Source organism: Urocitellus parryii, chromosome 7 (assembly GCF_045843805.1).
Source record: "Urocitellus parryii isolate mUroPar1 chromosome 7, mUroPar1.hap1, whole genome shotgun sequence".
NCBI classification, from domain to species: Eukaryota; Metazoa; Chordata; class Mammalia; order Rodentia; family Sciuridae; genus Urocitellus; species Urocitellus parryii.
In genome coordinates this window covers 184,091,028-184,104,594 of record NC_135537.1, presented here as the reverse complement: position 1 = coordinate 184,104,594, position 13,567 = coordinate 184,091,028, and the positions used below count along the sequence as shown (strand labels likewise).

At 60.4% G+C, this 13,567-nt stretch overlaps 1 protein-coding gene across 1 annotated transcript; it reads left to right on the top strand.

Annotated features, from left to right (window-relative positions):
* Positions 1-257: 257 nt before the first annotated feature.
* On the top strand, positions 258-8,189 carry LOC113177369 (regucalcin-like). Its single transcript, XM_077801304.1, has 6 exons — positions 258-288; positions 2,899-3,017; positions 3,285-3,368; positions 6,407-6,572; positions 7,638-7,945; positions 8,160-8,189. The coding sequence occupies exons 4-6, from the start codon at positions 6,410-6,412 to the stop codon at positions 8,187-8,189; spliced, it is 501 nt and encodes a 166-aa protein (XP_077657430.1). The 5' UTR covers positions 258-288; positions 2,899-3,017; positions 3,285-3,368; positions 6,407-6,409.
* The last annotated feature ends 5,378 nt before the right edge of the window (positions 8,190-13,567 follow it).

The window sequence follows — 13,567 nt, the reverse complement described above, 5'->3', positions numbered from 1 at the left end:
GGCCTGGGGTCGTGAGGGGGTGGGAAGATGCAGGAAGGACCTTCCCAGGACCCTGCAGAGGACAGCCTGCCCTTCAGGACCCCCACCCCAGAGATGTGGACCCCAGGCAGGAGGTGCTTTGACCCCGAGGGTGTAGGGCTGACGGCGGCCAGCAGGGGGCGCAGGGAGTCTTCTGAGCATCCGCGCCGCTGTCTGCCTTGAGGGCTGTCCAGGTCCTGCCTGCGCTGGACACACAGGGCAGGTGGGCGGGGCTGTCCTGGTCCTGCCGGCGCTGGACACACAGGGCAGGTGAGCCGGGCAGTCTGATAAACAGGTGCTCATGGAAAGTGACCTTGACACAGACTCAGGGCTGTGACGGGGGCAGGTGCAGGACCCAGAATCATTCAGGAGAGGCTCAGGTGGAGGCTGAGGCCGCAGCCTGGGGAAGAAGTCAGCCTGTCACTCCTGGGACAGGAAAGTGCTCCTGCGGGACCCTGAGGCCCAGCCCGGGCTCTTGAGGGACATGGAGTGCTGGGCGCAGGAGGAGGGAGGCTCAGGCCCTGGGCTGCGGGGTTTGGTGATGGAGGAGCGCTGAGCCTCTCTCTCAGGGAGACTTCTGTCCCCAGGCAGACCCACAGCCTGAGCCCCACCTTGCCCCTGTGCCTCTCCCAGGAAGCAGCCTAAGGCGAGGTGACTCAAGGCTCTGGCAGACCCAGGGTGCTTTCCTGTCACACAGCCCCTGGGCGACAACCCCATCAGGAAGGAGTTGGGACAGGGGGTGCTCAGCTGAGGCCCAGAGGAAGCCACTCCTAGACAGGAGACATGACAGAGCAGTGTCACCACTCACAGACCCAAAGAGAGGAGGGCAAGGTCTCATGCTCGAGGACAGAGGGAGCCAGCTGACCCACCAGGGGGCAGGGGGCATGACCCCGAGGCCTAGGCCTGTGTCGGGGTCCAGCGAGTCACTCCTGAAAGGAAAGTGACCACAACACTCGGAGCAACCAAAAGACCTTTATTGCAGCAGTGCAACAAAGAGAAAGGAAAGAAGGAGAGAGAGAGAGAGAGAGAGAGAGAGAGAGAGAGAGAGAGAGAGAGAAAAGGGAAGAGGAGAGATGAAGAGAGAGAGCAAGAGCAAGAGAGAGACAGAGAGCACAAGCAAGAGAGAGAGAGAGAGAGAGAGAGAGAGAGCACATGCAAGAGAGAGGGGCCCAGCAGGAGGGAGTTTTTATAGCCCAAATCTAATGGGGCCTCTGGGTCTGCAAGCTGCTTGTTGGCCCAAGGGGGGGGGGGTGAGTGCTCAGCCTTGAGCGGGGTTGAGTGTTCAGCCTTGAGGAAACAGGTGATAAAGGACCAGATACAGTGGGGTGTGAGTGCGTGGGCCGTCCTGCAGACAACACAGTTCAGCCTGCTCTGCACCCAACAACTCCAGCAGGTCTTGCACAGGGAGTACCACCTCGGGGGCTCACCACAAGCACGCAGGTCTCTGCAGCTCCCCAGGTGCCTCAGGGCCACCACGGCTTCTCTGGACAGTGAAGTGGGTCGTGGGCCAGCAGGACGGGTCCAGCAAACTATCTCTAGGGAGGAAGGAGTGTCACCAGGAGGGTGAGAACTGGACACTGTCCATGTGACTGAGCCCTGCTCTGGTGGGGGAGCCCACCCCATGCCAGCAGGGTGGCAGCAGGACATCAGAGGACTCACTGCAGGGGACACAGGCTCACACTGACTTGGCACAAGGCTCCTGCTCTGGGGGAGCAGACAGGGAGAGGGTAGTGCCAGGGAGACCTGATGAAGAGGCTCCCAAACCCAGGGGTCCACAGAGCTGAGCAGAGGGGAGGGGGTGAGGAGCCCCAGGGCCCAGGGAGCTGCAGAGCTGAGCAGAGGGGAGACCTGGGCCCCAGGGAGCTGCAGAGCTGAGCAGAGGGGAGACCTGGGCCCCAGGGAGCTGCAGAGCTGAGCAGAGGGGAGACCTGGGCCCCAGGGAGCTGCAGAGCTGAGCAGAGGGGAGACCTGGGCCCCAGGGAGCTGCAGAGCTGAGCAGAGGGGAGACCTGGGCCCCAGGGAGCTGCAGAGCTGAGCAGAGGTGAGACCTGGGCCCCAGGGAGCTGCAGAGCTGAGCAGAGGGGAGACCTGGGCCCCAGGGAGCTGCAGAGCTGAGCAGAGGTGAGACCTGGGCCCCAGGGAGCTACAGAGCTGAGCAGAGGGGAGGGGGAGGAGCCCCAGGGAGCTGCAGAGCTGAGAAGAGGGGAGGGGGGAAGGAGCCCCTGGGCCCAGGGAGCTGCAGAGCTGAGAAGAGGGGAGGGGGGAAGGAGCCCCTGGGCCCAGGGAGCTGCAGAGCTCAGCAGAGAGAGGGAGGGAGGAGCCTGGTGGACAGGACATCTGGAAGGCAGGGATGAGAGGCCAACTTTGGGTGCAATTTCATGGCCCTATTAGTGTCCTGCGCTTGGAAACAAATGTCACAGGGGCTGAAACCATTTTGCCAGTCCGGTGGGATCTTCTCCCCCAGCCTTGGAGGGCAGAAGGCTAAGACCAGGGGTCACAGGGCTTAGCTCCCTCCACAGGCTGCAGGGTAGGCTCCAGGCATGACTTGTCCAGCTTCAGAGGGAACTTTACAGATGGCGGGAGTGCCAAGGTGGCCCTTCAGCACTTGGCCAGTGCAGGGGAACCCTGGGGATGATATAGGAAATGACCACAAACCAGCAGCTGAAAACCACAGGAACCTGTCCTCTGCCAGGCCTGGAGGGCAGAGGCCAAGACCAGGGGCCCCAGGCTGAGATCCCTGCACAGGCTCCAGGGGGCTTCTCCTGCCTCTCCAGCTCCTGGGCTCCAGGTGGCCCTGGGCTGGGGGCCCCTCACTGCAGTCTCTGCCTCCGTCTCCACAGGGCTCCTCCTCTGTGTCTGTGTCCCCTCCTCTGTCTCTAGTGAGGACACGGTCATTGCATGAGGGCCACCTGACCCAGGATGGTGTCAACTTGAGATCATTACCTCATTACATCTGCAGAGATCCTACGAGCAAAAGAAGCCCTATCCCAAGGTCCCAGGTGCACTTGGGGTGCTATTCAGCCCACTGGGGTAGGACATGGGGAGGCATCCCAGGTGGGGAGGAGGAAGGCAGGTGATTGTCAGGAGGAGGAAGGCAGGGGAACAGGGGCGAGTGGGCAAGCCCATGTGGGATGCCTGATAGACTTCCAGGCAGGGTGCTGGGCACGGAGTCCCGTCTGGGAGCCCTGTGTGCTCATCTACAAACGGGGGAGTCATGGGCAGGTCGGAGGGTGTAAGTCATGAGACAATGAGATCATCCGCCCCAGGTGCAGAAGGAAGCTGCCCCGGGACTCCAGGCAGGGCCTGGGAATGAGCCAGCGTTTGGCAGGTGGAGGACGAGCACTCTGGAGGTAGGACGGCTGGACCACCAGGATGCGGGGAAGGGTGGGTGCCTGGCGTCCTGTTGTGGGGTCACAGGGCATGACAACTGGTTTGGTGCCAGGGCCCCTGGAATGTGGGAGCAAAGGGCGTGTGGGGCTCTGTGCCCTCACAGTGTGTCTCCGGGAGAGCTAGGTCCTGTTGCATGGAGGCCACCACCCTGCCTGACCATCCAAGGGACTGCCTGCCCCCTTTGGTTTCTGTCTCCAGCCCACCAAGCCAAGGCAGCATTGTGTCCTGATGCCCAAGATGTCGTGAGGGCTGACGCTGTCCGGCCGCTGCCTGTCCTTGGCTTGAGTATAGAGAGGAGAGCCATTGGGATGGATCAGGGGCCACCTCAGCCATCTTGACCTCAGGGTCCCACAAGGCTCCCTAAATATGTCCCCTTAGCTTTGAAGAGTTGCACGTCACTGGTGGTCCTGGGAGGTGTCTGCTCCTACAAGAGCCCCACAGAGCAGGTGTGTGTCCTGCCCACTGTGCCCAGAGAGTGAGTGGACACACCCATGCTGGGGTCGCTCCAGGGGCCACTGCAGGCTGCCCAGCAGGGGGGCCTGGCCTGTCTTCAAACCCTGAGGGCCAATCAGAAGGACCAGAGGGCCCCTCCCAATCTGGTGAGAGCCAGGCTACACACTGACCTCACCTTGAGCAGGAACCTTTGGGGTGAGGGGGCGCCCCCTGGCTGCAGCCAGTGCTCCCAAGAGCCCCAGCACCTTTGATGGAGTGGACGAGCTCCAGGTCCAGCTCTCCATCCATTTTCCTTTAGACCCCCTCCACCCAGGCGGTGGCCTCTCCTGGGCTGTGGGAGCAGGAACCAGCCCCCAGCACCCACCTTGGTGGTCTCCCAGACAGGGGCCTGCAGTCCAGAGCCCTAAGGAGCTCTGGGACCAGGGTGGGGGTGAGGATGCTGCCGGGCGCTGGCTTGGAATCCAGGAGGAGGAGGTTTCCAAGGGAGTCCTTCACCCACAAGGCCGGTTCTAGCCCATGGGGAGGGGACCATGGAGCCTGGGGTCCTTGGGTTCTGGGGCTGGAGCCTGGGGTGTGGAGGAGCTGGGCTCACTTAGCGGCATGGAGACGTGGGTGCGGGGACTCCACCTCCAACCAGCCAGCACCTCTCCTTTCGGGGACAGGGGGTGGAGGGGGGACACCTTGCCTGTGCCAAGCCTTCCTCCACAGCGGCAGGAACCCTTGGCGTGGGCCTGCAAGAGAGCAGCACCTTCCGCGAAAATCCTCTCCTTGCGGAGTGCCCCAGCAATCCTGCTGGCAGAAAGTGGTGGTGACAGGAGAGACGCAGGGTCCCTGGCCCCACTGCAGTCGTTGGAGTGGCACATGGGCAGAGGCCACTGGAGGAACCTAGGGGAGGCTGGGGGAGTGACGCCCAGACCATCTCAGAGGGCGGAGGATGATGCGGGGGCGGGGGGCGTTGGTGCTTGTGAACATTTGGGTCAGTTCTTTACAGGACGCCTGTGAGTAGAGCCCTGCCCAGCGCCCCGCGCGCATGTCCAGGGCTCCTGGTGTCTCCCCTGAGTCCCTCTACGCCTGCCCAGTGCCCCGTGTGCCTGCCCAGGGCTCCATGTACCTCCCCAGCGCCCCCTGTGCCTGCCCAGGGCTCCTGGTGCCTCCCCAGCGCCCTGGTGCGCCTACCCAGTGCCCGGTGTGCCTGCCCAGGGCTCCCGGTGCCTCCCCTACGCCCCCTCTGTGCCTGCCCAGGGCTCCCCGTGCCTCCCCTGCGCCCCCTCTGCGCCTGCCCAGTGCCCCGTGTGCCTGCCTAGGGCTCCCTTGTGCCCCCTCTGTGCCTGCCCAGCGCCCCGTGTGCCTGCCCAGGGCTCCCCGTGCCTCCCCTGCGTCCCTCTGCGCCTGCCCAGCCAAGCCTGTGCTCCTTGTGAGCCTGCCTGGGTGAGCCCCTTGGAACCCCAGTTGCAAGCGGGCGCTCTTCTGCAGTAGGAGAGGAGGAGGAGCACAGCGTCCCGCTGCCCAGGGCAGCGCCTGTGGGAGGGGAGAACCCAGGAGGGCTGAGGAGGCGCGTGGTCGGCCCTAAGGGGAAGTCTCAGGGATGCCTGGTAGGGCGCTGGCCGCGACCTCGGGGTCTCCTCGGAAACGAGGTCCCAGGGGCTGCTGCTTCTCCCACTCTAATGCAGAGCGCACGGGCGACTCCTGCAACTGCTACCTTGGCTCTGCAGGACAGAGCAGGTGACATGCCACCGCCTCGGGCTCTGTTGATTTGGCGAAGCACAGAGGGAGGGAGGGGAGGGTGGAAGGGAGTTGCCACCCCCACCTGGTGGAGCCTTCAGCTGGCTGAGGCCAGAGTGCGGTGGAGTCCCAAGAGCTGAGCGAACAGGACAGGACCAGGGCTGAGGAGCATGTGAGCCGCCCTAGTATAGGAGCCCTGGGCTGCTGGGCCTCCTGGTGCCGTCCAGGAAGGGCCCTGTGAACTGAGTCCCACCGAGCGCAGGGGTCTCACAGCAACCCAATTAACAGGAGCATTGAGAAGTGAGCCCTTCTGGGGGAGAGGTCTCCTGGGCGGACAGGGCAGGGTGTGGGCTCCAGAGCCAGCCACCTGCAGATCGCACCCCACCCTAGCCTCTGAGATGGGCCCACCTGGACAGTGGCTCAGCTTAGCAGCCCCTGCTTCCCAGGCTGTAGCTGGGGGGCCTGGAAGGTGGGGGAGTGGTGGGCACACTGTGCCACCAGAGGGAAAGGGGGACTCCTGGAACCTTGCCAGGGGGTGCCTCTTCAAGTGACGGGGCACCTGCACATTCTGTCGACCTCTCGGTTCATGCAGAGTGCCAGGCGGCACAGAGGAGCCAGCAGGGGTGCGGGCTTGTCTGGGTCCCTCTCTGCATCCCCAAGTCTGCCTGGGTGAGGCTTCATGAGCAGAAGAGAGCTGTCCTTGAGACCACAGAATGGGTCACACACCTGGGAGCGCCCAGCCCACACAGTCCAGCAGCCCTCACCTGATGACCAGGAGAATGGGACAGAGAACAGGGCACTCACAGCCCTGTCCTCCTCCCAGGCCATGGAGTCCCCCAGGATCGAGGCTGTCATCCGGGAGAGGCACAGGATGGGGGAGTGTCCCGTGGGGGAAGAGGAGACCAGGCAGCTGGTGTATGTGGACATCACCGCCAGGACTGTGTGCCGGTGGAACCCAGTGTCTGGGGAGGTACAGACCGTGGGCCTGAGTAAGTGGACCTGGGGGCTGATGACCCCTGTGGGCTCACACACCTGGGAGGTACCTGTGTGTCTGTGGGGCTTGCACACCTGTGTGGACTCTGACCCCTGTGGATTCACACACCTGAGAGGTACCTGTGTGTCTGTGGGGCTTGCACACCTGTGTAGACTCCTGACCCCTGTGGATTCACACACCTGGGAGGTACCTGTGTGTCTGTGGGGCTGGCACACCTGGGTGGACTCTGACCCCTGTGGATTCACACACCTGAGAGGTACCTGTGTGTCTGTGGGGCTTGCACACTTGTGTGGACTCTGACTCCTGTGGACCCACACACCTGGGAGGTACCTGTGTGTCTGTGGGGCTTGCACACCTGTGTGGACTCTGACCCCTGTGGATTCACACACCTGAGAGGTACCTGTGTGTCTGTGGGGCTTGCACACCTGTGTGGACTCTGACTCCTGTGGACCCACACACCTGAGAGGTACCTGTGTGTCTGTGGGGCTTGCACACCTGTGTGGACTGCAGACCTCTGTGGATTCACACACCTGGGAGGTACATGTGTGTCTGTGGGGCTTGCACACCTATGTGGATGACAACCCCCTGAGGAGCAGAAGCAGCACTCTGGGAGCGTCCCCCACTCACCCTCACCCTCCCCAAGGGCAGGTGCCACTGTCCCCCTTGCAGATCAGGGCTGGCCCCAAGTCTGTGTCTGGCCTCAGGCACCCTCCTGTGGAGGCCTGCCCCAGACCCAGCGGTCCTACCTGAGGGCTCAGGGGCACCCGCGGCTCTCACACTGGCCCTGACGTGAGGAGAGGCCAGCGCTCTCCGCTCCTGCAGTCCTGGTGGCCCTGCAGGAAGGCTCGGCAGCCTCCAGTCCCATCTGGAGGCCCTGTGGTGGCCGTCGTGGGGAGGGGGTTGCAGAGAGGTGGTCCACGCAGGCCCAGCAGGACTGGTCCGGTGCTGAGACATGCTCTGTGCCCTGACGGTGCCTCCTGGCGGGAGCCCCATGGGTGGGGTGGCACCGTCTCCTGGAGAAGCAGCAGCCAGGCCACCCTGCTGTCCTCTGTCCTCCCAGGAGATCCTGTTGGCTGTGTGGCTCTGCGCAGAGAGGGCAGCTACGTGGTGGCCTCTGGCACCTGCCTTGGCCTCCTGGACTGGGCGACGGGGCAGGTGGAGTGGGCGGCCTGGCTGGACCCGGACAAGCCCCACAACAGGTTCAACGACGGGAAGGTGGACCCCGCCGGGAGGTTTGTGGCAGATGGGCTGCTGAAAGGACTGGCCCAGGCCACTTGGAGAGCCTCCCGTCATGGCGGGTGCCGACTGGGTGGGGACCTCAGGAGCCCTCCCCAGGCTGCTGGCAAGCGGCCCCCGGGGGCCATGCAGGTGCTGGGCAGCCCACAGGTTCCCTCCCACCCCAAATCCCATGGCTTCCAGGTCATTCTTCCTGGGTCCCTGCCCAGAGAGGACCCGGGGAGGGTCGAAGCCGCCAGGGTGGGGCAGCGGCCAGAGGCCATTCACGTGCGGCTGAGGGCCCAGCACCTCTGCCTGAGCAGGCCTCTTCCCAGTGGAACATCTCTGGGGTGCCCCCTTCGCCCAGCACAGAGGCTCACTTACAGATGCCGCCTGAGGGCCATCCTGCCTGCTGTCCCCCGACTGAGGGTGACCACAGCTCTCTGCACAGCAGGTCTGTGTGGGGTGGGCAGGGCAGGGTGCTGCCCACTGACCTTCCACTCTCTCCAGGCACCATGCCAGAGGCGTCTGCCCCAGGAGTGTGGGAGCCGGCACAGGGCTCCCTGTACACACTCTTCGCTGACCACTCCGTGGTCAGACAGCTGGACCAGCTGGGCATCCCCAACGGGCTGGACTGGTCCCTGGACCACCGCACTCTCTACCACGTGGACAGCCTGGACTACTCTGTGCGGGACTATGACTACCACCTGCAGACAGGAGGCCTGGGTAGTGGCCGCGGTTACTAGCCCCCCACACCCTCCCCAGGCAAAGGCCTCCGTGGCCAGCCCCCACACCCTCCCTGGGCGGGGCCTCTGTGGCCATTCCCCCCCAAGCCCTCCCTGGGCGGGGCCTCTGTGGCTCACCCCCCACCCCCTCTCTGGGCGGGGCCTCCAGTGGCCAGCCCCCGACACCCTCCTAGGATAGGGGCCTTCGTGGCCAGCCCCCCACACCCTCCACAGGCGGGAGCCTCTGTGGCCTTCCCCCGACACCCTCGCGAGTCCCCTCCTGGGGTCCCAGAAGCACCACCGGGTCTGTCACTCCCTCCCGTTGTTGAGGCCACGCTATGTGACCTACTGGTCTGGGCAGTGAGGGGCCACGCGCCTCTGTCTGTCCTGCCGCAGCAAACCCACGGCTGGTGTGCCAGCTGGAGCCAGAGCAAGGCATGCCAGATGGGCTGTGCGTGGACACCACGGGGACACTCTGGGTGGCCTGCATTGACGGAGGCGGGGTGATCCGCGTGGACCCCAAGACAGGTGTGTGCAGAGGGCAGTTGGGCAAGGAGGGACCATGGGGTGCTCTGTGCCACGGTGTTCAGGGTCCGGGAGTGGGAGGGGAGCACCACTTGCTTGTCCAGCTACAGGGGGACCTGTGCAGATGGTGGGAGTGCCAGGGTGGCCCCTCAGCACTTGGCCAGAGCAGGGAACAGTGGGGCTGATGTAGCAAATGACCACAAACCAGCGGTTGAAAACCACAGGACCTTGTCCTCTCCCACCCTGGAGGGCAGAGGCTGGACCAAGGTCCCAGGCTGAGCACCCTGCACAGGTTCCAGGGGGCTCCTCCTGCCTCTCCAGCTCCTGGGCTCCAGGTGGCCCTGGGGTGGTGGCCCCTCACTCCAGTCTCTGCCTCTGTCTCCACTCCCTCTTCTGGGTCTGTGTCCCCTCCTCTGTCTCTTGGGAGGACATGGCCATTGCATGAGGGCCACCTGACCCAGGAGGAGCCCATCTCAGGACCCTTCACTAATGACCTCTGCAGAGACCCTGTTCCCACACCAGGTCCCACTTACAGGTTCTGGGGTGCTAATGTGGACAGGACCCTCCTCTTACCATGGTGTCCAGCTCCCTCCACAGGCTCCAGGGAGGCTCCTCCTGCCTCTCTAGCTCCTGGGCTCCAGGTGGCCCTGCTGACCCCTGCAGTCCATGAGGCAGGGCAGAGTTGGGGATCAAGTGCTGTAGGTGCCAGGGAGAACCAGCAGGCCCAGGGCCCCACTGGGGAGTGGGCACAGTCAGGCCACCTGGGGTCCTGCAGCAGGCGGGTGGCTGGGCTTAGGGACGTACCTGAGCTTTACTCACAGGGACGCGGCTGTGCACCCTGGAGATGCCAGTGTCCAGGGTGACGTCCTGCTGCTTCAGGGGGGCTGACTACTCCGACCTGTACGTGACCTCTGCAGCGGACAGCCTGAGTCCAGAGCAGCTGTTGCGGGAGCTGCAGGCAGGACACGTCTTCAAGGTCAGTGGGGTCTCCCTGCCAGGGTCAGCTTGGCTCCCGGCCACGTCTGCTGGCCAGGTATAACGCATCTTGACCTCGGAGACTGGAGCCGGCTTGGCAGCATCCATGGAGACATCTGTCCACCTGGAAAACAGCCTTCCCGAGGCCCCACATGCCCTGCTGTGCACAGAGACGTTTACGGGAGGTTTAGGAAGCTGGCGTGGCTGGCACTGCCGTGGCTGGCACTGCCGGGAGACTCAGCCGCGTCCAGGGACTCACCTCCACCCTCTCCTCCCGCAGGTAACGGGCCTGGGAGTGACACATCCCGCCCCTTCGCTGGCTGAGGGACTCCACCATCCAGCACAGCTCAGGCCAGGCCTCCGTCCCTGGGGTTGGGCCAGGCTCGGCTCTGGCAGGGCGCTCCCTGCCTGACCGCTGTTCACAGCTGATAATAAACGTGGCCACCTCAATGTCATCTCTGTAGCTGCTGCCCTGGGATGTGGTTCCCCAGGGACCACCCCACGCTCTGTCCAGGGTCACCCAGCTTCAGCTTGTAATGCCCCCGTGTGTTCTACAAGGTCTCCACAGGTCACCTGCAGTCCCCAGAACATGTGGCTGACACTGGTGTCTCTGAGGTTGGCCTCTCTGCCTCCACTTGGTGCTGGGTCACTGAGAGCTGGAACCTGAGCATGGGCTGTGGCTGTGCTGGACGTGCACAAGTCCATCTGCTAGGGATCAAACCAGATATCAGGTTCCTTCACGGCACTGGGCGCCCAGCGCCTTTACTTCCAAATAGCCCATTTACCCCTGAAAGGCACCTGCACTCCAGCAGTGACCCAGTCCCCTGCCCAGCCCCATCACCTGCCCACTGTCTGTGTCTGGATGGCCTGCTGTGGATAGGTCCTGACCATGGAGTCCACACTATGTGACTCTCTGTGTCAGCTTCTCTCACGGAGCCCCAGGTCTCAAGGTCTGTCCCACTTGCAGCACGTGTCAGAGCTGCAGTCCTTTTCAGGGCTGAGTAATATTCCATCATGTGGATGGACTCGTCCTGTTCCCCATTCCTCCTCAGTGGACAACTGGGTCACTTCTCCTTTCTGACCCTTGTGCATGGTGCTGCTGGGAATGTTCACACACAAGTTTTCATTCCAGTGTCTGTTTCTGGGTCTTCAGGGACGTACCTAGGCTGGAGGTGCTGGTGGAGTGGGAACTCCCTGCATAACCCCGAGAGGCCCCTGGGCACTGTCCCTCCACAGGGGCTCCACGCTGCCCTCCCACAACACATATGCTAAGAATGATGTAGAATGTTGAGTCCCCGACTCCAGAGGGCTCAGCACAGGGCTCCTGGAGGTCCCCACACAGGTGGCCTGCAGGTGCACACGGCTCTGCTTGCCAGCTGCCGGGAGTCTCTGTCCTGGGGTCCCGTGGTCATGGTGGCAGAGTGCAGCTTGTCCTGTGGGCAGGGGCGGGCAGTGCTGTGACCAGGAAGGGCTGTCCTGGGGCTCGAGCCTCCATCTGGGAGTGAGGCCTGTGTGGAGTTGTTCCTGGCCGAGTGGTCAGTCCTGGAGAGGGGCGGCTGGCCTGGGAAGAGGGAGAGACCTGGTCTCAGGTGCAGCCCCTGATACAGGGTGCTGAGGGGCCAGGCGGGGACCTTGGGGAGGCCAAGCAGGGGCCCAGGAGGTAGGCGTCCTCCTGCTGACCACCACTGTCTGCTCAGGGGCTGGGAGTCCAGGAGGCAACTGGGCTTTGCCTTGTCTACATTGGAAAGCACTGGTGTCCACTGTCTGTGTGGTGCTGGTGTATGCCACACAGAGCGCTGGAGAGGACGTCTGTAAGACAGTGGACGCCCGCGCTGCCCCAGGCCAGAGGGCGGGGTGCCGGGTCCTCACTGAAGAGTCCTGCCCACCCTGGCTGCGCAGTCTCTGTGCCTGCCTGAACAGACGGTCAGCCAAGAGAGTGGTCACCTGGACCAGCACTCACCTCTGTGGGAGTGCCCACAGCTTGCCAGCCGCCTGCCCCAGGTCTGCAGGGACCCCTTCTATATATGGATATCACATTAGAACCAAAAGCCACAGAGCAGCTATTATATCAGTTTTCAATGCAATATTATGTTTAACATATGATACAAAAGGCCACAGAGCAGCTGTATCAGTTTTTGATACTGTAGGATGGACATAATCATAGTGTTAAACACAACAGGGCAGCTATTATGTTACTTTTAGATGCAACAATATAGATATCATATTAGCTGTGAAGGCCACAGGGCAAATACTATATCAGTTTTAGTTTTATTTTTTTATGTTTTTGGTATCAGAGATTGAACTCAGGAGAACTCGACCACTGAGCTACATTCCCGGCCCTATTTTATATTTTATTTAGAGACAGAGTCTCACTGAGTTGCTTAGCACCTTACTTTTGCTGAGGCTGGCTTTGAATTCACAATCCTCCTGTCTCAGCCTCCTGAGCCACTGGGATTACAGGCATGTGTCACTGCGCCTGGCCTTCGTTCAGTTTTAGATCCTGTATTATGGACATTGTATTAATATCAGAGGCCACAGAGCAGCTGTCATATCAATTTTAAATGCTATATTAGTCTTAAAGGACACAGGGCAGCCACTTTATCAGTTTTTGATGCTCTAGTATAGATATCATATCAGTATTGAAGACCATGGGGCAGGAATTATATCACTTTTAGAAGTAACAATATGGATACTGCATTAGTATTATACTATAATAACTTGAAATGCCATTATTTTATTTATTAATTAATGGATATCATTTTATTATAAAAGGCTACAGTGTAGCTATTTTAATAGTTTTGGAAGATAGAGCATGGATATTATATTAACATTAAAGGCCAAAGGGAAGCTAGTATATTAATTTTACATGCTATTCTATGGATATCATAATAATATTTAAACCACAGGGCAGTTATTATATTAGCTTAAGATGCAATAAGATGGATATTCCATCAATATTAAAAGCCACAGGGCATGTATTATATTTCTTTCAGATGTTATAATATAGATATTATATTAGTATTAAAGGTCACAGGGAAGCTAAGTATTGGTTTTAGAGTTTATACTATGGATATGATGTTAGTATTAAAGACAACAGGGCAACTGTTATATTATTTCCAATGATAAAGTATGGATACTATATCAGAACTATCAGCCACAGGGCTGCTATTTATTAGTTTTAAATGCTGTAGTATGGATATCATAAAAGAATTGAAGGTCACAGAGCAGGTATTGTATTCATTTTAGATGCTGTAGTATGGATTTTATATAGTATCAAAAGGCCACAGGGCAACTATCATTTCAGTTTTAGGGGGCACAGTGTTGATATTATTAAAGGCCATAGGGCAGCTAGTATATCAGCATTAGATGCTATATGTGGATTTTGTATTAATATGAAAGGCCACAGGAGAGCTGGAATATTACCTTAAGAGGCCACAGTATGGTTATAATATTAACAATAGTGTCACAGGCAGCTCCTACAGTACTTAGTATAGATGCTGTAGTATACACACCATATTAGTATTAAAGCCTAGCTAGGCAGTGGCCCATG

Bases quoted from the DNA above. Each gene is read 5' to 3' on its own strand.
- LOC113177369 (XM_077801304.1), top strand. From the start codon at position 6,410: ATGGAGTCCCCCAGGATCGAGGCTGTCATCCGGGAGAGGCACAGGATG. The intron at 6,573-7,637 runs GTAAGTGGACCT...CTGTCCTCCCAG, and splicing joins GGTACAGACCGTGGGCCTGA to GAGATCCTGTTGGCTGTGTG. The intron at 7,946-8,159 runs GTGCTGGGCAGC...CCCTTCGCCCAG, and splicing joins GGCCCCCGGGGGCCATGCAG to CACAGAGGCTCACTTACAGA.